Source organism: Patagioenas fasciata, chromosome Z (genome assembly GCF_037038585.1).
Source record: "Patagioenas fasciata isolate bPatFas1 chromosome Z, bPatFas1.hap1, whole genome shotgun sequence".
NCBI classification, from domain to species: Eukaryota; Metazoa; Chordata; class Aves; order Columbiformes; family Columbidae; genus Patagioenas; species Patagioenas fasciata.
The window spans coordinates 30,284,659-30,310,591 of record NC_092560.1 but is presented as its reverse complement, the minus strand read 5'-3'; the positions used below and the strand labels follow the sequence as shown (position 1 = coordinate 30,310,591).

The 25,933-nt window shown below is 37.5% G+C and overlaps 1 protein-coding gene across 3 annotated transcripts; it reads left to right on the top strand.

Annotated features, from left to right (window-relative positions):
- The first annotated feature begins 1,259 nt into the window (after window positions 1-1,259).
- GKAP1 (G kinase anchoring protein 1) lies at window positions 1,260-23,653 on the top strand. Of its 3 annotated transcripts, XM_065860520.2 has the most exons (13): window positions 1,260-1,357; window positions 7,354-7,617; window positions 9,698-9,841; window positions 12,884-12,961; window positions 14,468-14,591; window positions 14,951-15,001; window positions 15,615-15,637; window positions 16,338-16,490; window positions 16,868-16,969; window positions 18,161-18,224; window positions 20,368-20,438; window positions 21,407-21,484; window positions 23,334-23,653. In XM_065860520.2, the coding sequence occupies exons 2-13, from the start codon at window positions 7,405-7,407 to the stop codon at window positions 23,379-23,381; spliced, it is 1,149 nt and encodes a 382-aa protein (XP_065716592.1). In that variant the 5' UTR covers window positions 1,260-1,357; window positions 7,354-7,404; the 3' UTR covers window positions 23,382-23,653. The 3 variants fall into 3 exon arrangements, with proteins under 3 accessions (XP_065716592.1, XP_065716595.1, XP_065716594.1); XM_065860523.2 differs by lacking the exon at window positions 9,698-9,841; XM_065860522.2 differs by lacking the exon at window positions 14,951-15,001.
- The last annotated feature ends 2,280 nt before the right edge of the window (window positions 23,654-25,933 follow it).

Genomic DNA, 25,933 nt, shown 5'->3' with positions numbered 1-25,933 from the left:
TCTCGACCTACTAACCACCCCTCTTCTAATACACCCCAGGATGCCATTGGCCTCCTTGGCCACAAGGGCACAGTGCTGGCTCATAGTCATCCTTCTGTCCACCAGGATCCCCAGGTCCTTTTCCCCTACGCTGCTCTCTAACAGGTCATTCCCCAACTTATACTGGAACCTGGGGATTGTAGACCGTGAGAAGGACATAACATGAGCAAAGCAACGGGAGAGGCCAGTAAGGGAGTAGTCTAGGGAAAAGAGAACAGTGATTTATCTTGTCATTTCTGTAACTCTGATAGAGCTCACAAATAAAATTACTTTATCTCTTTCAGACAGTATGTAGCTTCTGTTATGTCTGCTTATTAAAAATAATACTCTCTCTGATAGGCTTTTATTATCGCTCTCTTTGTTTTACCTCGATGTTATTCACTGACATTTACGGCCCTCAGTGACATTTAGCTCATGTGCAATATGGGGGTATAAACAAAATGGAGCTAAGTTGCAGTGGTGCACTATGCCATTATTTCACTTATCAACAACTGTTTCCTCCTGCTGTGTCCTTCTGAAACCAACTACAAAAAAAGCCATGTCCATAATCTGTTCTATTGTCTCGCTAGTGACTGTGAATGTAAACTAACTTTACTTGTGACCTGAATTCTGTTGTGATTGGCTGCATTCGATAGCGAAGTTTCATTCGTAGTAGCTTAAAGGTGAGATTTTTAACACCTATGGAAACTCCAGCTATGTGTGTGTGGTGAGGCATTTTTTATCTTGGCAAAGCAATTCTCAACCTGACAGATTCAAAGGTTCCAGCTTGAACCCGGTTTCATTGCATGGCAATAAATAGCTGGTCAGTTCTGATGTTCAGGGTCAGTATACTGATCAGGTTACTCTGTGTAGGGCTTCCAATGAACCTGACGATATTTTGTAACAAAAACTACTCGCAGGGCATCACTTCAAAAAATGCACATCTGCGCTTGCGGGGACCAAAGGGGCCCGTATTCGGTTTCTCTGTCACTGTCTTTCTTGTCGTGTCCCTCAAGTCCCAACCTGCCGGCCCCCCGGTCCCACTCCCCGCTTCGCAAGGCCCGCAGCACTGGGCTGACGGGAGGCGGCTCGAGCCCTGCCGCGCTGCCGCCCCGCGTCCTGCCGCCGTTTGACCCCGGCGGGAGTCCGTACGGGCCGGCGCTGCCGGGCGCCGTCACTAACACCGCCCTGACGCGGCCCAGCCAACCAGCGGGCGAGGGACAGAGACGCTGCGGCTGCGGCGACAGCGCCCGCCCCGCCCACGGCCCAGCCGCCGGTGCAACCGCCCGCCCCGGGGCAGCGGCGCGGCTGCTCTGCTCCCCCTGCCGCCGCGACCGGAGTGAGTTTCCCGTGGGGGGCGCCCGCCGCTGCCCGCTTGCTTCCCCTTGCCGTGCCGTGCCGTGCCGTGCCGTGCCGTGCCCTGCGCTGCCCGCGGGCCTGTGGCGGCAGGGGAAGTGTGGGCGTCAGCCTCCCAGCGGCCCCTTCCGAGTGGGCCTCACCGGGCGCCGCGGGAGCCATTGTGATGGCGGGTGCCGGTGCCGGTGTCGGGGCGGTTGGCGGGCGGGGGTGGGCGCCCGTCATCTGGCCGCGACGGGCAGGGCGCGGGGCCGGGCTGTCCCGCGGTAACTTCGCGCCTCCTCCCCCGCGCCGCTGGCGCGTGCGCGGAGCCGCCGCCCGCTCCCGCGCGGGAACGTACCAGACTGCGCGGCCGTGCGCGGGACGGGGCGCGCGTCTGCCGGCCGCAGGAGTGCGGGCGCTTCTCCCCGAAGCCGTGGCACAGGGCGGGCTCGCTGCCTCTGCGCCGTGTTAACAAGAGAGGCGTTCAGAAAACTCCGCTGCAGCCAAAATGCTGATAGCAATTAGAAGCCAGAACGTAATTGGGACATAGTGTTTACTTATCACTGGTTGGTTGGTCATGTAAGGTTACTAATATGTATTAGTGTTTAAAGGATACTGATATATGTATTGGTATCTGGGAATGCTAGTATTTTTTATTGCCTTAGTCACACACAGTAAATTGAGTGTGGAGTTTAAAAGTTTGTTAGATAGAGTTCCTAACTTTAGAACTTTAAAACTTAGCTCATGTCCTTTAACTTTTTTTGGAGGTGAGGGAAGAGGTGGGAATCACGGGAAGAAAAGCAAGGTGGTCACACTGTCAATCAGCATTTTGTGCTCAAACTGAAGTCAGACTTGCCTGGTTGCTTTTACCTTTTAATCCCGAGTTTAAAAAATGTTTTAAAAAGCATTCTTCCTCAAGACCATTGATGATTTTTTTTCTTCCAAAGCACAGCAGTAAATGCATCATATTCCCCTTTCCAACTGTGCAAGGCCCCTTACCTGTCCTGGTTTTATTGCTGCCCTGTATGCCAGTGCTGCAGATCTCAAGCAGATTTCTGAACCAGGGTGGTGGGTTGGTTTGGGTTTTGGTTTTTTTTTTGGCTGTAAAGTTACTTGTGAAACTCATTGACAAGCTGGTGACTTTAAATAATTTTAATGGTTTGGAGCAGTTTAATGCAGTTTTGTAGCTTTTGATCAGATTGCATAAACTAAAAGCAATTTAGATGGTGAGAGCTTGTCCAAGTGGGAGGACCTCCTGTGCAAAACTTCCTGTATGTTCACTGGTAAGGAAAAACAGACTGAGCTTGCTGTGGTAAATGTGTAAACAGGCAAAGATCATTTTGTAACTTGCAGAAGGTGTGAAGGTTGATCAGTTCCAGAAAGGAGTTGACATGTTCCTTTATTTGTAAATGTGTATCTTAGTGTTATTTCAGTTTTACAAGCAAGTACTGAATCAGTCAATACTTCAGGTGTTTGCAAAGAACATATATTGATTGTAGTTTATCATAAACATGTATTTTAGTGATAAGAACAAATAGATTGTAGGTGGGAAGAAGCTCTAGCATGACAATAAACTATTTAAAAAGTTTTCTAACATTTGTAACTTTATTAGTGGTTTATTTGATGATGAGAGTTACTAGGTAGGAAATGAGTTATATTTTTGGGCTCCTCTGGATGTTTTCCTTGAAATAGTATTTGAAGCTACATGGTTATTTCACAGATGCTTAAAGATGTACTGCTGGCATCAGACTGGAGGTTCTGATGTGGGTACCGCTCACTTCTTAGACGTGTGTGAACACTTGTGGGTTCAATGGTTGACCATCCACGTGTGCAGAACTGCACACAGGACAGGGAGCTGCTGATGCTCAAACAAAACAAGCTTGTGGATGCACGCTAAACTCTTCTTAGTATACGTATTTGGGCAGTTTACAGTAGGGCTTTTAAAACTCAAGTGTTTCAAAAGCTATTTCACCTGCGACATGTGGGTAAATGTATATAGCTGATACAAAAGAGATTTCAAGTTCTGGTAATACCAGATGAGTGTGTTACTTTTATTACTGCAGTCTGTGTTACATCATGTTTAAAATGAGATTGAAGCTCTTCAGGGCACAGGCAGATCTTATGGTTCAAAATACACTTACTACACTTCAGGGAACTGAAGTTAAAAAGATACCATTTCTCTTCAGTCACATCACAATTCAACTTTCTAAGTATGTCTCATTGTTTAGCAGGAACTTAAGGCAGAGTAAGCATTTTGTGTTTACAAATCACTGTATCAGACACGCTAGAGTACATGTTTCATAAATGGGACCAATCAAATTCCAAAATAATCTGTTCATGTAGGCTGACATGATTTATAGAAGGGTATGACCAAAGAATGAGTAGAGGACCGAAAAATAATACTACTTGTGAGCTGTAACAAATGCTTTTGTGTTGTCTGGAAATTGTATGGTCTATCGTGCTTATCTTATGTTGTTGATAGTCTGAATAATATGTCATTTTGGCTGCAGGAGCTCTTCTCATGAACTTTATAGTTTGAAACAGATTGCAGAGACAGTTGAACTCTGTCTGCTAGTGATTTGCAAAGCAGAAAGTTTTGAAACAGGCTCATTTGTTACCGCCACCTGTGTGTTGATACCATAGTGATGTTGCAGCTTCGAATTCATTATCACAAAATGTTAGGGATTGGAAGGGACCTCGAAAGGTCATCTAGTCAGTGATCTTTTCATCAGCAGAAAAACGAAGGGCTGGGTATATTAGAGAAAGTCTTTTCAGGAGACTAATGCATGACACATGGAAACAGCTTCAAGTATTGATGTTCGTTTGGTGGGCTTTTTTTAACTTGCAGGTTTGATATATTAATGAGTTGTGTAGATGTCACAAGCACACTCTGCTTTCTTTTGCTCCTCTTGGAGATTTTCACTGTACTCCATATCATAAGGAAAGGAATTGTCTTGTGTTTAGATGGGCTTTGGCCAACTGACTGTTATGCATATCTAACATTTTGCAGACTGCCAAGCTCTTGCAGCCACTGTAAACATTGAATTGATTTTTCAGATCCTAGTTTGATCTGTGGAATTACATAACACTCTGTGGTATTTGAATGCTTTTTTGTGTATCATCAAAAAGCCTCTTTGAGCATAGACTCAAGCATGTTAATGCTTTAATTTTATAAGGCTGATCATATCTATAATATAAAGAACAACACAAATTATAATTCTATTAAAGGGGGAAAAAATCTTCTAAAAGGAGTGACAAGCATTTATGCTTTGCTGAAAGCTTTTGAGATCAGCCCATTGGTTTCCTATGGGGAGGGGAGTCGAATCTTGGAAAAGAAATATTAGGTACTTGGTAAAATTTGTCTGTCAGAATTGTAGATGTGGCATTAAAATGTGAAGCATGACATGGTGGTAGGCCTTAGTGAATCACGGCATCCGTCTTTTTAAGTGTTGCAGAAGTGGGATAATGAGATCCTGCTGTAATATAAATAGCTATAGTGAAATGTCCTACTAACTGAGTTAGCAATGTTAACAGCTCTTCTAGACTTAACTGGAAAAATAATAATCTCATGTGTTTGCAGTTTTCTCTACAAGCCCATTACGATCCATTTTTCTGTTTTGTCAAAACAAATGTAATTCAGGAATAAACTTCTGTAAATAAATTTCATCTTGTTATTGAAATATTTCAGTGAATTACAACAGCAGAATTCTGTGGGTGGGTAGTACTTGCTTAATAGCTTGTCAGTTGGGCACTTTATTGCTTGCCAACTGTAGTCAGCAAAAGTATACCTGTTGTATTTTTGTTGTATTTGTTGAAAAGATAGAGGGGAGTTTGCAGCCATATTTCATAACATTGTAGAGATTTAGCTGTAATGGCTGAGTCCAACCTCTTTTCATCTTTATCTCTGTTCTAGAGGAGCTACTAATTGTCCCTTGACACCATTTTCTCTTCAACTCTATTGCCAAAGAGTCTAGCTGCTACCACTGGAGCTTGAAACATGAAATGTTTTAAAATTGTATGGGTAAAAGGAGTATTTGTCATCATCAACAGCTGACAATTTAATAAAGACTGTGTTATGAAATTGGGTGTATAAAAACCCAAATACATCACAGTAAGTAGATAGAGACTAGAAATTCCAAGCTTTTGACTGATTAGAGTCATCCTGCACTAGTTTTTTCAAAAGCCAAATACTGTAGAGAGTTTACAAACTTCCAGTGGTGTAATCTGGTGTAGTGCCAAGAACACCATCTAGTTTTTAAGTTCATGTTATAGCGCGAGTGCGCACTTACCTTTGGTGCTGTTTTTCTCTGAAGATTAATCTGTCCTCTGAGTTTCAGATTTCAACTTACTGCATGTTCAGGCAGTAAGAGCACAACATCTCTCTGCTGTAACTAAGCTCCTAAGTAGAGCAACTATAGTTACTAAGTATTAAAAAACATTTAAAAACATATCACAAACCCAGGAAAATCCAAACTTACCCTGTTATTTAATCATTTAAAGAAGTTAACAAGTCCTAATTACTTACGGTGTTTTAGATGTGACTAATGTGAGTATTTTTAGATCCATTTTTGTGGTCTAATTAGAGTCCGAACATCAGCATCAAGTAGATTCACAATTTGATGTCCAGTTTGTTTTATTCTCAGGATACAGCCAGCTTCATAGGATCAGCTTCATTTTCCTTTTTTGAGAGAAACACAGTAGGGTAACTTTTGTATGAGAAGAATGTTGTTCACTGTAACCTTTGTCTTTGGTAAACTTGAAGGACAGTGATGGCTTACTTGCTCATTCTCTTTCACCTCTGAGAAACAAAATGTAATACTCCTTTTTAATAATTCTTTTGGGTAATGGTCACAATGGTGACCATTTACCATAGCATTGTTTCATGTTGATGTGTCTGAGCGTCTTTGGAGCACGTGTACAGGTTTGTCCTTGAGAAAGTCTGGAATTTAATTATAAAAATCTGTAGATTTCTCAATTTCTGTAGATCCTCATGCTCTTCTGTAATAGTATTTAACAGGCAACATGTTTGTAGAACATCTAGGCAGACATTCAACTTCTGTTCACATTTGCCAAACTGTAAGGATTTCGTTCAAACAGCAGTTTCAAAAAGTATGTATTGTTTCACTACACCTCTCTGTCACAGTATATCAACATAGCTAGATGTCTTCCCTGAAATTCATAATCACCAATGGAATAACTTCACTTTCAATCCTCTCTTAATTCACTAAACTTTGCACGGACACACTGAAATTAGCCACATATTCTTATGCAGAAATTTAACTTTTACACTAGATAAATTATTTGTACTTTGGAGTGATTTCATGGGGATATACACATCAGTTCTAGCTACAGGGGGCAATGGAAGTTGTGTGTTTCCCATTTCTGCCTCCCCCCAGCACATCCTCTGTGTTGTGCTGTGGGAACAGGTGAGCCTAATGTTTGAGAACAGGAAGAGCCACAGTGCTGGGTTTGACTTCCTGAGCAGAACACTTATTGTTGAATCTCCAGTGTCTTGGGAATGAAATGATACCACTTGTAAAATAGGAAATACGGCTGCTTACCCAAAACTGAAGCCTGCATATGCATAATATCTACTTGTCTGAAACCATGCATTTGTGAGGATGGCATCTGAAACAGTTTTGGAGCCCTATACTATTCCTGTATATTTCTTATTCTTTCTTTCCTTTTTCCCCTGCAGATCATGAAGGCCATCTTCTTTCAGAGCCTTCTATTAGTTTTTTCCATCAAACCTAATCTCTCAGGAACAATTGTATTAGCGTAAAATAATGCTTGTTTTATAGATTATTCTTTCCTTTGGTAGTTCTTGTCTGAATACTTAAGATAATACAACTTAGTAAAACTATACAGAAATATTACTGAGTTTGCGTTTGTGGTGGTGTTTTTTTTTTTAATACTAATCTTTTATCTAAGAGAGGTGAATTATTGATTATTTGGTCTACCACTGTTTTCATTACTATTTCTGTGCTACTTTCCTAGGAAACCTAATAACTAAAAAGAAGCCAGCTCAGTAGAATTTCAGATGTGGCAATGGCATCTACTGTAATCAGCTCGGTTCCCACTACTGCGTCTCGCTTCGCTTTACTACAAGTTGAAAGTGATTCTGATTCAGAGCCTGGAAAAGGAAGAAGTGGTCGAGGTGCCAATAAATCTCAGGCTTCAGGAAGAAGATCATCTGCAAATGAGAAAAAAAGAAATAAAAGGAGAAAAAAGAAAGAACAGCAACAGAGTGAGGCCAATGAGGTAAAGAGATTATATTTTCGGTATTGGGTAAAGGTGTTATCTGGTAAATAATTTTTGTTGTTCCTGTCGAATCATTGTTTTGTTTTGTTTTGATGAAACAAATGCTACCTAGTCAGAGATTGCCTTTTTTTTGTTCTTCGCTTTATTAAGAATTCTTTATATAAAAGTAGGGTGCTCCCTACTATAGAAGTTGAAAATTTTTAATGACAATAAATTGCTAGGTTTTATTTTTTGCCAGTCATTTATAGGAATCATCTTGTTCTCAGAAGTTCATAGGTAGTCAGCTCTAGTTGCCTGCTCGGATAGCCAGCACATTAAAATTCAGAGGTGCTTTCAAGGCTTTTTTTCTTTTTAAGAGATGGTTAGACCTACTTGCTTTGTCTTAACTTTAAAATATAGTTTCCTAAATTGTAATTTTTAGATTTATGCATTACTCCAGACCCTTAATCTATTAAATCCAGAGCCTTTTTTTTTCCTGTGAACTGGACGGCAGGATGAAGAACAGTGGTGACTTTCTGACACTGGGATTCTTAAACCTCAGATGAAATGGAAATTAAGAAGTTAGACTGAAAGAATTGTTCCAAGGTTCTGGGAAGTGGAATTTTAGATTGCTGTGTTTGACAACTGATCTGAGATAATCTTTCTGCCTGAAACTGTGCCTGTGCATCTCTTATCAAATTTAGTATGTGAAACACACAAAACCCCAAAACCCATCTTTTTTTTTCTTTTAGCATCTATTAAAATGTTTGAAATTTTAGTAGTTGCAGTAATGCTGGGTTTTTTCAGCTTTGATTCTGTTCTTTTTATATTGTAAATTAAGTTTTGAGCAGGCATACCCTGTTATTTCTTGATGCCTGCCTTAAAACCATCAAAAGTTTTGATGTCATCAAAATAATTGTGTGTACGTATATGCACTACTTTACAGAAATTCATTTGCATGGAAATTATAGTTGTGATGGCAGAGAGGCAAGTAAGGGATGACTCATTTGCAGCAGCCCAGCATGTATGATGTCAGTGTCTGTACTCCACTGAAATTACAAATCAGAATGGTCTGCACGAGTATTTTTGCCAGCACTGTAATCTGGAGAAGGAAGCAGGGGTTGCAGTGCTGGTGTGGACAGGAGAGACAGTAGCGACGCAGAAGGCAGTTTGGAGAGAGAGGAAAACAATTCTGAAGGATCTGCGTTATTGCCTGATATTAAGTAACTTTAAGCTAAAGTGAGCTGTCATTTTAAGAAGGGGTCATGATGCTCGATAAACACACATTAAAGAGAACACTGGTTGTGTACTTTGTTTCTGTTTGTTTCATCTTTCATCTGATAGTAGCTTCTTTCTCCCTTCCAGGATCCTTTATGTTAAGGAAATTCCTGTCTCTTAAGTTGGTAGTAGATTGTATTGATGCCTTTATTTTCACTCTAAGTAAGGATCAGACTGTTAATGTCTGATTAATCAGACTGAGCAACAAATGTGTTTGAGCTGCCAAATTTGCAGATTATTTGTTCACTATCAAATTTTATAATTATGTAAGGTATTTTTAAGGTGGTACTGTTGTATCCATATGGTGGAATGATTAAAAATAATTCTTATTGCAGCTTCTTAAGATGTGAACACCTTTAGATTGTTGACAAACTGTAAGGGCTGTCCACGTTTTTCTATCTGAACATCTAGTGTGTCTGTTTGCTGATGTCAAATCTGTGTATAGCACCATTTCTTTGGCATTGTATTTAATTTGGGTCAGGTGTGAGCACACTGTAATATCTGATCTAGCATGAAATCTGTCAGACACATTTATTTATTAAGATTTGTTGAAAGTGTTTTCAGCTGGCATCATGTGTGGTTTTTTTTTTTCATTGTTTTATTGTTATGTGGCTGTGGTGTTTCTGGTTTACAGTTTTCCATCATTTTACATTATTGTGTGTACTGTAAATGATTAAACAAAAACATATCCCAAACAACAGAATAAGGTAAAGCACATGCATGTCTATTTGCATATGTATCCGAATGCCTTTCTTAGTCCATTAAAACTGTTCCTGTATACTTGTCAACATTGTCATTAACGTTAACAATAACTGTTTTTCAGCTCAGAAACCTTGCTTTTAAAAAGATTCCTCAGAAATCCTCATATGGAGGCTGCCTATCTCAGAATGAACAAAAACTGCACACTGTAATGCAGAAGGACTCTCAGGAAGAAAACTGGCAGGAGTGGAGACAAAGAGATGAGCAAGTACTGCTTACTGTATTTACTGTCTTTGGCTTTCCTGAAATATGTTACTCCATAAAGTTAAGCTTCATGGATAAACAGAGATGGCTGAAAAAGAAGGAACAAAATACTGCCCCATAGAAGGAAAGGTTTCAGTGGAAATTCAGTTCCTGTCCTTTGTTAGATATAGAGTCAGCACAAGCTGCTGTTGGCACACCTCATAGCTGGACTGTGAATACTGTAGTATGGTTAAGAGAAATTTATATCATTTGGATAACAAGTACTACCATGGAAGGATGGTGAAATGCTGTGATGGGAGCAAAGCTGGGGATGTTTTGGTGGAGCAATATATGGATATACAGTACAGTTCCATAGTAAACCAGGCTTGGCAAGTTCTGTTAGGCATGAAATAACTAGTTCATTTCTAGGTATCAAAGAACACTTGAACTCTGAGTGCTGACTGTCCTTCAGCACACTAGGGTAGTCCTATAGCGTAAGAACCTCTGGTTTTTAATGTTAGAACATCTTTTTGGGAATAATATTGTTAGTAGGGTTCATTAACACTTGAAGAATACTTGAAGATAAAGCCGACTACTTGTGTAGTATTTTCACCAAAGCTACCACAAACAGAATTTACACAGCAAAATGCACTTAATCCAAACCAGTAAAACAATCTTCACCTTGAACAAATACAATAGTTTGCTGTCTTTGTAATGACATGGTGTTATATGAATTTTCTGAATTGTTTGCAGTACTTCAACTATTTTAGGCCAAAATATCATAGATGGACAAAGAAAGAAGTAGTTTTAGTGCATTTTTTCAGATGGTGCTTAAAGAAATATTTTGGCACGCTTTTTTTCTAAATTCCCTTTAAGTAAAATAATTATCTGCTATGCACCCATTTACTGTGGATGGTAGTTTTGGCTGTCTCACACTTGAAGATGCACTTTGGAGTAACTTTGCACAAACTTTTTCAAGACAAATTGCTAATAAGTGACACCAACTCGAGTTAAGGTGTTTTTGCAGATAAATTTTCTACTTAGGTCTCACCAAAAAAGATGGTATTGAACTGCTTCTTGTTCTCATTAAGACATGATACAGAAAGCCATATTGACAAAAGACAGACATTTGGATTCTATCCTTGATTACTTTGTATGTTGCTTAGGCTTTGGTATAGGTGCCTCTTTAAACGGAGTATAGACAAGTTCTTAACTTTGCAGGCTTCTAGATGGTTGTCCTAGCAGTGGAGTAATGACCTAGTAATCCTCTTGAAAATTTCCAGAGCTAATTAAATTCAGAATTATCTTTTAAAGGTACAGATTTCCTTTGTTCACTACTTACAGGTCAGGATTTTTTTATTCTATGTGGTATGAAGTAACTATTTCAGGTAAAAAATAATTTTATGGTCTATTTGCTGGATGGTAAAATAGCCAGACAAAAAAACCTAAGTTGTAAACAATTCTTATTAATTTCAATCTCATTGACATATAGTCTGTGAAGTTACCTTGGGATTCTTTTATTTTAAACATAACTCTAGAGCAATTACTGTGTTCTGCCATTCGGGGGTTCCGTGGCGTCTCTCCACCCACTCACCACGAAAACCTTGCCAGTGAGGCACAGTGCTGCCAGATGATGCTAAGGTTGAACAATAAACCAAACACAGATCTAGGGATGACAGTACAGCCAAGTCTGTGTCCAGTCGTGTAGCAATTTGTGCTGAAAGCGCTATTTTGGTGCGTTTCAAATAACCGCTCAAATAGGGCTGGTTTACTGTGGTGAGAACTCGAAGTTGCTCTTTGGTTTTCTCTTGTGTGAGACTGATCATATGAATTGCTGAACAATTAGGAAGAATGTGTGTGCATTTACACCATATAATCACGTTTAGGCGTATGTAAGGCATATGAGAACTTGCAAGGTTTTTTTCAGAATGTGTAGTTCCTATAGACAAAAAAGGTAGTGTACATCACACGGCTCAGCTTGAGCAAAGTACATTCAGACCACTTAAGTCATTATTCACTCTAACAGCTATTGCAGTTTGTTCCGGAATGAATGAAAAGAACCTCAATTTGAAATTCAAAGAACAAGAAAATGATGGTTACATAATTATTTTTACTAATCAGTATTTCATTTAAGGGCATGAAAGGAGAGAGCTATGATTAAGTATAAGGTTTGCATTTGGCAGCACATTATGCGGGAGGTTGTAGTGATTCCTTAAGACACTAGACCTCAAAGGAACAGAGTTTCAGAACAACTTAATTTTGTTTAACTTTGCTGTAAACAGTAACTTAGGTTATTCACTGTTCATACATTTACATTATGTACTGTCTGATCTGACTATAGCATATATATTCTCTAGGTAAATCTCTTATTTTGGCTCAATTGAACTGTTGCTGGTACTGGTCTTCTCAATTAAATCCTTTGACATTCTGTGCAGCAGGAGCTGGACTTGTCTGCACTCACCTATTTGCCTATAACAGAGAAAAAAAAAGAGATCCCATCCTTTATTCCTGTTGTATTGTTCCTAGTTATGAATAGCTCACACATAGAAAGCTTCAAATTTTCTCTGCATCTTCCAAGAAGACTTACATACTTCCTTTTCTCAGAAATGACAGAGAAAACATCTGGAAGCTCTCTGTTGAAGAAAAAAAATGGAAGTGCTCTTAACCTATTCTTTTCTATGCAATGTATGGGTGGTGGTAGTCTACAGTGACCATTTTCATCCTTCAACATCCTCTGGTTTTCATTTTTCAGACTAAAAATAAAATTAAAGAAATCTCCTGTAAACAAGATGGTAACTGTATTACATAAAGATGTGCTTGATTTACTGTATGCTTACATCCATCACAAAGTTTCCTGAAGTAAGATATTTTATTACTTAAGGTACAAAAAACTATATTAGCTGTTAATAATCCCATGTGTCACATCAGTGCAACTTAGCTTTTTGGCAATTGTAGTGATACATGTACTGAAGCTGAAATTTTAGTGTGGTCTTAGTTTTGTCTGCTTTTCTTTTTTTTTTTTTTGAACAACCTAATCACATGAAGTATGTGAATTCTGTTTCTTCAGCTGACCTCTGAAATGTTTGAAGCTGATCTTGAAAAAGCATTGCTGCTAAGCAAACTGGAATATGAAGAGTACAAAAAGGTATTTGCAGGATTCATCCTAATGTAAAAGCTGTACAAGTTTGAGGTTTGAATTTAAAAAAGGGCAAAAACCTCCTAGAAGTAAAATTTTCTTCATGTAAATTGTTTGCTTACACTGTTCAGATGCTTAAGGGTTCAGAGAAATAACGAATAGGAAATAATCTATTTATAATATTACGTGTTTTGGTGCTTTTTTTTAATTGGCCTGTAGAGGCAGAAAAATAGTTTTAATTTTTCATTTTTTTGGCATGTAAATGCATTGAAATTTTTGGAGTACAAGAGATCCTGACCTTCCTCAGAAAAGAATCCAACATACGTGAAGAGTAAGAGAATCGAAGCACTGACTTGTCCTTAGGCCTTGAAGTGTGTACACTTTCTTAGCTGGTCAGGCAGCTGTTTTCTGAGTGATTCTTATGGTACACTGAAGAATTGTTCTGAAAAAGTATGCTAAGATGAAATTTTTATTTCTAACAGGAAGTTGCTTCTTATTTAAAATAGATCAGGAGCCAATGAAATGTTCTGAACATTTTTAAACTTAAATGTAATTATGCCTCATAAAGAAATAAAAATTTCATGTGTGCTTTTGTGCAAATATCTCTGTACAATACTTCATTTTTTTGAGGAGAGTACTATAAATTTTTAACTTACTGTAAGTTTTTTTTTAAAAGGAAGACAATCTTCAGGCATAGTGACATAGCATCTTTTTTAGACTTTTTGAGAATTGCCTCTGAATAATTTAAAGTATATACTGTATATTCAAAATACATAATACATGAGTACACTGAACAAACCATGTTTCTATGGAAAGAAAAGCACTCAATTTCCATCATTACTTCCTATATAACATTTTTTTCCTCAAGATGATTTAACATTTAGAGTATTTAAAATATTTATTAGAATATGCAATGAATTAGTATTTAGGATTATTTTTAACAATTGGGACATCAATCATTTGCAGAGAATGTTCATGTAGATGTGTGGGGAGGTGGGACTTTGGTTCAGAGGGCTATCGTGTACCAGGCTGTCGGATTTCGACAGGAGTAAGGTCATTTGGTAGAGCATTGCTGCACACTAATAGCTCTTTGACTTCTACTGAATGAGTAAGCATATTTTGAGAATAAAAAGAAGGCACAGTAGACCTCTGTTTTGTAAAGAAAATACTAACCCTCATTGCATAGCACTTTGCTTTCCTGCACTTGACTGCCATATATTCTCAGTTTATGAGTTTCTGGGTACAATTTGATGTAGGTGATTGAGGAGATATTAGGCTTATATTATAGTTCATTCGCTGCTTAGTGAAGAGCAATGCTCTGCTTCACAGAACAGAATTGATGCTTAGTTGTTGATACGTCTTGCACTCTTTAAACCATCCTGAAGCCTGCAAATTACTGTTCAGGCTAAAACCTCCTTTAGTATATTATCACCTTTTTTCTTTTCTTTGTAAAGCTTCAGGAAAAAATATTTGGGTATTGAAGAAAATTATACCAGTGGGACTTTATTCTTCTAGGAATGTGAAAATGTTGAAAATACTTCATCTCAGTCAAAGACTGTGAATAAGAAAAAGAACCAGCAAGGAAAAGACAAACCTCTCACTGTGTCTCTGAAAGACTTTCAGTCAGACAGTAATATAGGTATGCCTTATCATACCATATGAGCTGTTCTATTCTGAATTTTCATAGTGTGTGTGCTAACAGCAAAATGCTCTTCTGTCTCTGTTCATTAATACCGTGTTTAAACAAACACTACAAGAGTGGCAGTTAGTGTGTCCTACTAAGTCTAAAAGCTTAAGTGTTTATTATGTAATAACGGGCTAGTTAGATTAGCAGGGAAAAAAGAAGAGTTTCAGGAAGACATAATTCCGTGTGGTATCCTTGGGGTGGGTGGTGGACTCAAACACTCTTAATGTGACTTTTTTTTTTTAATCTAAATGGATTTTTTTTGTTTTACTATGTTTGCACTCCTTAGGCAACTGAGTTTCTGTGTTTCCTAGGTAACAGCAAGTCATTGTTTGCCTTCCTTCATGATACTTTTATTAAGATGAGTAAATATTGAAATACATATACTCATTATATGCATTATTTATGTTTAAAATTCCTTCATCTGTGTCTGCAGTGCAAAGATTCTGAATTTTAGTGAAGAAATTAAGGTAGATGTTAGGAAGAAAGCAATTTGTTTTCTAAGGTTCTCTTTTATGGATATTTTTATCTAAATCTACACAATTTATGAAACATATTATTTCCAAATAATCAGAATAGAGGAAAGAGATTGAAAGCAGAGCAATCTGGAAGTCATGGAAGGCATTCAGGTATACAGTGAGATTTGTGCTATAAAAGCCTAAACAGACTTAAAAAGAAACAAACCAACAAATGCTTTAAGTGTCTTTACAAAAGACATTGCCTTCCACTTTCACTGAAGCAAACAAATATGGGATGCTGCTTTTGATTAGGTAGTCTGAAAGATCTGGGTGAAGATGCAAGTTTATAATCTTGGCTTCTGATGTGTTAGAAATGACTTTTTTTTAATTGTGACTTCGAGAGGAGAGTTCATGTTGAAGTCCAGTAGATTTCCACACATACATTTTTCTGTCGTTGCAGTAGCTGACTGTACAATATTTGAGTAATTTACTGACATCATATTTTTTCTGTTCTTTTCAGATAACCGTGCTAAAAAACATGAGGTAAGTCTTATTCAAACTGCTTTAATTTAAAAACAAAAAAAACCAAAACAAACAAAACTTTTCTGTTTAGAAGGTAATTATTTAGGCACTTTCTGTAGTGACAATCAATTATGCATTCGTTCTAAAACTGACTTCCATTTGGAAAATTTTTAGAGGTGCCGATTTAATAGACATGTATGTCCACAGTTCTTGTATACTGAGAACTCAGCATTGGTTTTCTTAGAACTACCTCTTGCTTCTTTAGTTTTCAGATAGTCTCTGATGCAACTTGCAAATTTAAAAGCATGTTAAGAAATAAAAATCTTAGTACAAAAAAAGAGAAGCAAATTATATAAGAAAGTAGTGCAATGCTACTATGCAGTCCCCAAATATTAAAACTCCTAGAAGGAAGAATAATTAACAGTGAAATAAAACATAAATTAGTGTAGTCATAGTGCAAAACTATTAAATTTCAACTTCATGCTTTTGTGTAATCTCACCATCGGCTAATGTTAACTGTTGATTAATTTCTAGGCTCTTCAATTGGTACCATATTCTGTAGGTGGAAGTCACAGTATTATCAGGATGTACAACATAAAACAATATCTAGATGTGATGCTTTTCCATAACTTAAGCCATTTTTTTTAAACATGTTGTTTTCTAGCTCAATATTACCTTACATGTAAAGGAAGACATGTTACTGAATTTATTTTTTTGACAGGACCTGAACTCTTCCCAGTCTTCATTGCATGATGGAGGATTTTTCAACAGGCTGGAAGGTGATGTTCACAGAGCACTTGAAAGAGAGAAAAGGAGAGTCCATGTCACTGATGGCGGTGAAACAGATAACTGCACATCTCATGAACACAACCAGGCATGTAGAACAGCAGACATTCTGAAGTGAAGTTTGCCTAATGAAGCTTGTTCAATGATCGGAAGGGAGCACCTGAGTAGAAAGCACAAATTAAAAGCATGATAAAGAATTAAAAAGACACAACACTGTAATACATTTATCTATCTCAAGAGGTATTTAAATTATTTATTTTTTTAACATGAAACACTTGTGATTGAAGTAATTTTTGCTCTGCAGAAAATGGCAATATTTATTACTGAGTTTCTTATCCTTTTGGTATCTATTCACATACACCTCTTTAGTTTTGATTAAAAAAAACCCTCTAACATATACATTGCCTTTCCCAAGAATTGGGTTCACATGACTAAATTTTTCAGAATTTGTTTTCTTGCTTACAGGAGAGTGTTTTGAAAGATGGAAAAACAGAACAACTAAAGCTTGAGCTTGAAAAGAAAGATGCAGAAATTGAGGAACTGAAACATATAATAACTCAGTGGGAGGTAGGTAGCTGATAATACCTTCAAGTAGTAGACAAAATTGAACATTACTATACATTTGAAACAAAGTGTTTATTAAAATGTGAGCAATCTGTAGAGATGCTTTAGATTGGTCACAGATTACATATTCACAGAGCAAACTATTTCTTCAGTGCCACATGAAGTGGTCTTTTTTGGTAAGTTAAGCATCTAAAAATAATCCAAATAATGAAGACAAAGCATCCATAAATAAACATCATATTTAGCATATCAGTCACTGCTTGTTTTCTAGTATTGCTGTTTTCGTGGTCAAAAAAATAAATATGTAATCTAAGACTAGGCAAGATTCTTGAGCAATCTGATCTGCCTTGGAAATTAGCTCTGCTTTGAGCAGAAAGTTGGATTTTCTTGGGTCTTTTCCAGCCTGTTTGTTTGTTTGTTTGTTTTAATCCTACTCATCTTTTCTGTATTCAAGAACTATATATTGTTGGGATTTTTTCATGTGTGTAACATTAAACATTTTCAAACGCCTATAAGAGCAAACTGTATGAAGAGACTTGTGACAGGAAAAATAAGTTTACAGCTAAGATACATGGCTAGAATTGACACTGCTGGCCAATTAAGGAAAAGACTAAAAGATGACGAAAGTGTGGTGATATCAGATAGATTGGAAAAAACAGCAAAAATAGGTTCTTGAGTAGTAAAGATTTGAAAAGGAAAGAAACTAATGTAATAACAATAACTGTTGAATAAAATAATCCGTAGAGCAGTGGGGTCTTGTCCTACTTGCCAAGTAATTTGGCAAACTATTTATATTATCTTGGTATCTAGAAAGTGCATTATAATTGTAATTTTTCAGGGGAGAAACCACAAAGCCCTTGATGGAACAGGCATCAGAATGGCAGACGTGAATGGTTGTTCCTGCACTATAAATGCATTGACATAACTTTGTTACTTTAACTTGCTCTAAACTTTGTGCTTGCCTTTTTTTTCCCCTCAACTCTCAGTTATTAATCTGCTTCTCCTGTTGTGTATTCCTTAATTTGGCTATGGTTTAATGAAAACATACATGATCTTAAAGGACTTTTCCAACATAAATGAATCTATGATTAGATGATCTGCAGAAGTGATCATTTTAAGCCAAGTCTGACTTTACGTCATGCTTAGTTTATAGATACTTTTTCAGTACATGTAATAATTCAATCTCTAATACAGGCAAAGTATAAAGAAGTAAAAGCAAGAAATGCACAGCTTCTGAAGATGATGCAAGAAGGTGAAAGTAAGTAAGAGTTTGAATGTTCTTTTTAAAACATGGGAGGAACTTTTAAACCACCTTTTTAAAAAATAATTTGACTCATTGACATCTATAAAGAGCTAAGAAGCTATTAATTGTCAGCGACTCCATTGAACTACTGAATTTGCTGGACCACACAGTACTGCATGCCCGTTATTATATAATCAGTTGTGTGTTGAGTTTCTTTGAAATATAAACCATTCAGTTATGTTTTAGGCAGAATGATACTTGGAGTTTGTCTTTCTTTTGCTAGTTACAGCTACCTGTTCTGAACTGATCTCATCATAATGTCTGTGTAGACACACTTGAGGAAACTTTTCAGTGCTTGCATCTTTGCAAGCTGTGCTTTGAACTCTTGGAAACATCATTCTACACCTAAGCAATTCTTTTGCCACACAATGAATAGGGATAGCTAAACCACAGGATTATATGTGCTACTATATCATAATTTTCTTCCATTATTACAGTATTAAAAGTTTTTTAAGATTCAGATATTGTTATCAAAGTTTGTGGAAAAAAAATGCACTCATATAGATGTAAATATCCTGGCATCTTTATACTTGTTATGTGTAGTTATCCTTTAATATTCCTAATCTTGCTTAATGAAGTTGAGTCTATGATCCTAGCCACACTGATTTTCTCACAAAGTTGCCTTTGCTTTTCAGTTTCTTATTTTAGCTCTTCAAGGTAGTTTCTTCTGTGTAATCAATTTTCAGCTAAAAAAGAGTCTTTTTGTTTTTTTTTAATATGTTTACAAAAATTATGTCTAAGCTAGTTCAACCATTCATAATGTGATTGATCACTGCAAAAATATAACTTTGAACTTTATTACTTTGGGTCATCGTCTGAGCCAAGATGAAATATTTTCACCTTGAGAGGAAAGAGGTGAAGTTCTGAAGGTTTTTTCTTTGTTTGTGGAATAGTAACATACTATAAAATGAGCAATTTTGTGGTTTTCTACAGACTGAGTATTTGGTATTTTAGGGAGAAGAAAGTTTATGGCAGATTTGAGCCTTGAAAAAGCTTAGTTTCTTCTTATTGAGAATTTTAAGTTATCCACAGATATTTCACATACACTAGCTAAATATTTCAGACATCTGTTGGTTTCATGAGAAGCTCAACATTACCCAGCAATGTGCGCTTGCAGCGCAGAAAGCCAACCTTGTCCTGGGCTGCACCAAAAGCAGCGTGACCAGGTCAAGGGAGGTGATTTTGCACCTCTGCTCTGTTGTGGTGAGGTCCCATCTGCAGTGTCATGTCCAGCTCTGAGATCCGCAGCACAAGAATGACATTGACCTGACCAGAGGAGAGCCATGAAAATGATCAGAGGGTTGGAACACCTCTCCTATGAAGACAGGCTGAGAGACCTGGAGTTGTTCAGCCTGGAGAAGAGCAGGCTCTGGGGAGACCTTACTGTGGCCTTTCAGTATCTAAAGAGGACCTACAAGAAAGCTGGAAGGGGATTTTTGCAAGGGCATGTAGTGATAGGACAAGGGGTAATGGCTTTAAACCAAAACAGGGTAGATTTAAATTAGAAATAAGGAAGAAGTTCTTTACCATGGTGAGGCACTGGAACAGGCTGCCCAGAGAAGCTGTGGATGTACCATCACTGGAAGTGTTCAAGGCCAGGCTGGATGGGGCTTTGAGCAACCTGGTCTAGCGGAAGCTGTCCTTGCCCATGGCAGGGAGGTTGGAACTAGATGATCTTTAACATCTGTTCCAACCCAAATCACTATTAAGATCTCCATATTTGAGTAAACAGAAGTTTCCATAGCTATGACTGAGCTTGTATGTAAAACTTATGATCCCAAAATCTTCATCCATTGCCAATATTCAGTTTTCTGATGGACTTTGTTCGCAATGGATATCTCTAAAATCCATGCTGTTTATAGGGTTATCTGTGGGGTAAGTAGTGCAAGTGTGAGGTTTAGTCTCCAGATCTTTTCAGGCTATTACTAATGACACTGGTAGCTAATAGCCGATTTTGATTTACAACATCTACTGTTCTTTTAGTGAAGACAGCAATATTTAGAGGTTACAAAACAGTGAAGTGATGTCAAAGTGCTATTGCAGATGAAGACCTGTAAGTCTAGAAGGATCCTCATGCTGTATCTTTGTTTCTCTGTAGTGAAAGACAAAGCAGAAATACTCCTACAGGTTGAAGAATCTCAAATTATTAAAAATGAACTAACTGTACAGGTAAGCAAATATTTCTAAATGTAAACTTTCACAGCTATTTCAAATATGCTGTTTATTTGAGGCAGTGATAAAGGTGAGGAGGGAAGAATCTGAAACAAAACTTGTTGGAAGCAAAAAATGTTACATTTCATCCTTAGCTCTGAACTAAGAGTGTCAGAGAACACTGATTATGTAAATCTCCAGTATAACTCACTTAGAACTGTTTTGAGAAAGACAGCAGACCTCAGCACACTTGAAATAATTTTGCCCTGAATAGCACCCTAGGATTATCATTCTCTGGTAAACCCAGGTAGAAAGCTCAGAAAGGTACTTGAGATGATGCTCCTTTACTGGATGAGGGCTTTTTTAATGTGTTGCGGTTTGTGTGGTTTTGGTTTCTTTTTGTTTGTTTTTAGTTTGGATTTTGGCTTTGGGGGGTTGTTTATTGTTTGTTCTGTGTGTTTGTTTAATTTCTAATCTCAAGTTTACAAACAGAAGTGAGCTATAAATAACTTAAGACATGTCAGTTGGCAACTCACTGCAGGAGAGAGCGTGCGAGACTTCTATGCTTAGTTTTTGATCTGCAGTGACTCTTATAAGCCCTTGACTTGTCCAGTCTCTTACCTGTAACACAGTACTATTTTCTGAGGGTGATGTAATAAGCTTGGCTGTGTTGCATAATACTGTATCAATAAAGCGTTTTATGGAGTAAGTTAATGCAGAGTCCAAAAGTCAATGAGATTCTAACTTTGTAGGTTTTCTTTATCATTATACAGGTAAACCAGTAAATGTTGCTTGGGAAATAGAAGTCATTAAAGAAGATTTTACTTGTACTCTCAGTTCTTGCACAATGATAATGGTAGCCACTCTGGAACTCAGCATGTACTACCTTGTCTGTCCAACACAATACTAATGGAGATCAACTTTGACTTTAATAAATTTACAGATATAAAGGATATTTTATAAATCCATATTCTGTATGTTTTTAGGTAACTGTACTTCATGCTGCATTAGAGCAAGAAAGATCCAAAGTGAAACTACTGCAGGCAGAATTAACAAAATACCAGGTAGTTCTTTTCTGTTAGTTTACCTGTTCTTGATGTAGCTGAGAGTATCATGAGGTAATGTGCTCTGAACTGATCTATTAGCTCTAATTTTTTCCAGGTAAAAAAAAATTAGCACTTGTAGGGGGGAAAAAAAAATAGCAAAACTAAAGCACAGTCTTTGCAACTTTAAGTCTGCCACTTGTTTTGTACTTCAAAACTTCTCAGAGTGTGCTAATCAACAAACATACTTGAAGCAACAAGTTGGTTTCAGTGTGTAACTGGACTAAATGTAGACTTCATAGCACTTTTTTTTTTGCCACATTGTTTCTTTAATTCTGTATCTGAGTTCTGTCTCCAGCCAAATCATTATAGGAAATTCACAAGCTGTGTTGAAATACAAGTGATAAGATCAGTGTCTTGCTGACTGTGCATATGCTGTGTTGTTAACTTGGCTGCTAATGCAACTCACATTAGTGATTTCAGTTAACTTCTGCATAATTAGTATCCTGCTTAACATTCAGACTTTTTTTTTTTTCCAGAGTGACAGTATTTGTGAATAAGGATATGTACTTGTGCATGACTTGACACATTTTGGGGTTTTTGTTTGATTTTGGTGGGGTTTTTGTTTGGTTGATTGAACTGTGACCTTTTGCATAGGTTACAAAAAGAGCCTGTTGTATATAATGCAAACTTCTAAGATAGCCGTGTAGTCTTTGGCGAGCTGTCCTATTTCAAGTTGAAACACATTGTTTGCGTTGGAATACTATAATTTTGTGAAGCCATAATTAGGTTTCTGAAGCAACAGTCTTTTCTGCTTACATCAGATTCTTTGGCTAGCATTACATGGGGTTCTGTATGTAACCTCATCTTTTCCTCGTCTTTTTCCCCTTGTCACTTTACTGAAAGTGAGCAGTTTTTTTCTTAAAATTATCTTGCAGCAGTTGATGAATACATATGCTTGTTGAGTCCCTTACAGACAAGCTGAGCGCTCTTACCACTAATTGAAACTAAAGTAAATTTCTTGTCAAATTCAGTCACTCACACCATTGTTCTGACTTAACAACTTCAGGCTGTTTGTTTTGCCCTCCCATTCATGCCTTTGCTAATGTTTAGTATTCTTCTCTGTAAATATAAATTTTTGAATAGGATAAATTTATCTGGTGGTTAATTGTAATAAACAGGACTAAAAGAATAATAGTACAAAAATTACAAAATATTATCTTTGTTGTATGCTTAGGAATTACTGCAAAACTACCTATTCTTTTGCTTTTTTTTTCTCCAGACCTTCTCCTCCCACCTCCAAGACTAATATGCTTTCATCTTTTCACGTTTTTAAACTGGTGTTGTGTGTGTGTGTGTTTTGTCTTAGGGCAAGTGTCTCATCTGCCTTGCAGGGATTGTTTTTTCTGCTTTTATTATTCTGTCGTGTAATCTTGCAGGCTGACCAGGACAACCCTTCGTGTATTACTACATCTTGTGGCATTATCTTTGATAACATGAAACCCACTATTTTATGGACTACTGCTTTGAAGTATAAGAAAGCCTTTCAAAAAAAAGTAACCCAAATCTGTGGATTAACAACAAAAAAACAAACTAAAAACAACAACAAGGCCAATAAATGAGTGTGGTTTCATCCCTAGACCTTAACATCTTGGTTATGTATAAATGCCTTGACTGTTTTAATTTTATATAACAGTATATCGTGTTCAGACAAGTTTGCATCCCATAATAATTGTATAATTTAACAAAAGTATGCAACTTAACTCTTTAGTTTTTCTTTCTTGATAGTTTGTACTACTTCAATGTACAAAATAACTGCAGATATAAAATGTCATGTCAAGTATATTAACTAAACATTTAATTCTTACAGAGTGGGAAAAAAGGGAAAAGGCACTCAGAATCTGACCAGTGCGGCTGATCTCCTCTGCCACCAGATTCAAAGCAAAAAAGATCAAGTCATTCTTCAGGGTTTTGCAGAAGTTTATATATTTGTTGCACAACTGCTCAACTATGCAGTTTTTGAAGAGAAATTAACAATTACTAGTTTGTTTAACAGTCTGAATAATTGATTTGTTGCACTTTCTGCTACAGAAAAAAACAAACCACAAAACTAGTATTCCAGCAGAGCTGAAACTAACTGTAATGCCATTAGATTTTCATCATTCAATAAAATTTACTCTTCCATTTCTATGTTTGAATTCTTGCTTTCACAGAATTTTTCAACTAAGACAACTTCATTTCATGACTATGAAGATCCAAATGTATTAGTATGCAAATGGTCAAAGTTTCAGCAAATCAAAACTGAAAATGAAACAGCTCATGCAAAAGCATCTTGCTGTTGCTGAATTCAGATCTGTTAAAAAAAAAAAAAAAGAAAAAAAAAATCAACAGTCATTATTTCCTCTCCCTGTATAGGACATAATGAAGTTCAATGAGGCCAAGTGCAAGGTCCTGCACATGGGTTGGGACAATCTCACCTATCAATACAGGCTGGGGGATGAAGGGGTTGGGAGTAGCCCTGCTGAGATGGACTTGGCAATACTGGTAGATGAAAAGCTGGACATGAGCCAGCAATGTGCATTTGCAGCCCAGAAGGCAAATTATATCTTGGGCTGCATCAAAAGGAGCATGGGCAGCAAGTCTCACTGCTCTGGTGAGACCCCACCTGGAGTCCTGCATCCAGCTCTAGAGCCCTCAGCACAGGAAAGACATGGACCTGTTGGAGAGGATTCAGAGGAGGCCACCAAGATGATCAGAGGGCTGGAACACTTCTGCTGTGAGGACAGGTTGAGAGAGTTGGGCTTGTTCAGCCTGTAGAAGGCTCCAGGGAGACCTTATTGAGGCCTTTTGGCATACAAAGGGAGCTTCTAAGAAAGAGAGAGACTTCTTACCAAGATCTGTAGTGATGGGATGAGGGGGCAAGTGTTTCAAACTGAAAATGAGCAGATTTAGATTGGACATAAGGAAGAAATTTTTTGTGATGAGGGTGGCAAGGCACTGGAACAGACTGTCCAGAGAAGCTGTGGATGCCCCATCCCTGGAAGCATTCTAAATCAAGTTGGATGGGGCTTTAAGCAGCCTGACTAGGGAAAGACATCCCTGCCCATAGGCAGGACTTGATCTTTGAAAGGTCCCTTGTGACCCAAACCATTCTGTGATTCTACGATCTGTGTCCTTTTCATACCTAGATCGGTTTCAGCTGCAAAATGTAGAAGCTAACATGTAGAACTACCATGTAAAAAGAGCTTTCCTACCTGTCAGCTTTGAAGTGTCCTGTGTCTTTTCTTCAAAGCTCACCTAGTAATAATTCCTCTTGTGCTGAGAGACAACGCTCAAACATTTTTTGTCCTGTGGTAACTGTCAGTGAATGCAGTACAGCTATAAAGCAGAATTGTTTGTGTAGTGCTAAATGTAGTATTAAATCCTAGGATCTCAGATATTTTGGGATAGCTGTTGATGTGGAGCATTACAGAAGTACAAGTAGAACCTGATTGACTAGACACACAAAATCTCTCAGTTACCTGGCAAATCAGCAGAGAACACAGAAATTGGAGGGAAAGAGCCAAAGAAGAGACTAAAGAGGAGACAAAGCAAAACACCTGTAGATCTCAAACCAGAGGACTTTTAACTGAGTCGTTTTTTTAACACACCGTAGCACTAAGTAATTTTCAAAGCAAAGTATATGTGAAGACAGTACTTCACTGGGAGGCAGAAGCAGAAAGTGGGACAAGAGTCTATCAATAATGGTATGAAGAATTTCTAAAGCTCTTACAGTTAGTAGTGACTTCTGAAAACTAATACCATGAAGATGCTGACAGTGGAACAAGACTTTTCTGAGAAATTAGACACTGTAGCTAATAGTCCATAATTATTTTAATTTCATAATAGCTTCACTGATTTGTTTGTCCTACCTTTTTTTTTTTGGTCTGGCCACCTCTTTGAAAATAATTCTCAAATACTACATCCTCAGGATGCGACCAACACCACTTTTCAGAACTGTGAACCCTGTAATCATGCTTAACTGTAGTATTGTATCCTAACAGATAAAACACCGCTGGGTGGAACAACATAATCTGCCTTTTACTAGTCATATTCAAACTAAAACCCCTTTATTTGCAGAGGTGGAATGTTTTTTTTTCATTGTCTGCTGCCCCACAGGAAATATTTACCAGAATGGGACCAAGACTTTTTATCAAATAAGTGGTGCCTATAACTTTAAAATGTGACTTCCAACATGTTTGTAACAACTTTTGGATAAGGAAAGCCAGAAAATATATCTTCTCAAAATCTAATCAGTCTCTTTAAAGGTGTCATTAAATGGCTAAAATGTATGTAGAATAATTCAAACTTCTATTGCTTCAGATGTCTAGAAGCAAAAATCCAAAAGATTGACTACCTGTTATTCTATAAATTTGTCTTCCTCTAAGTTTTAATTTGCCCATTGGTCCCTATTTGACATAGGGTTGTTTT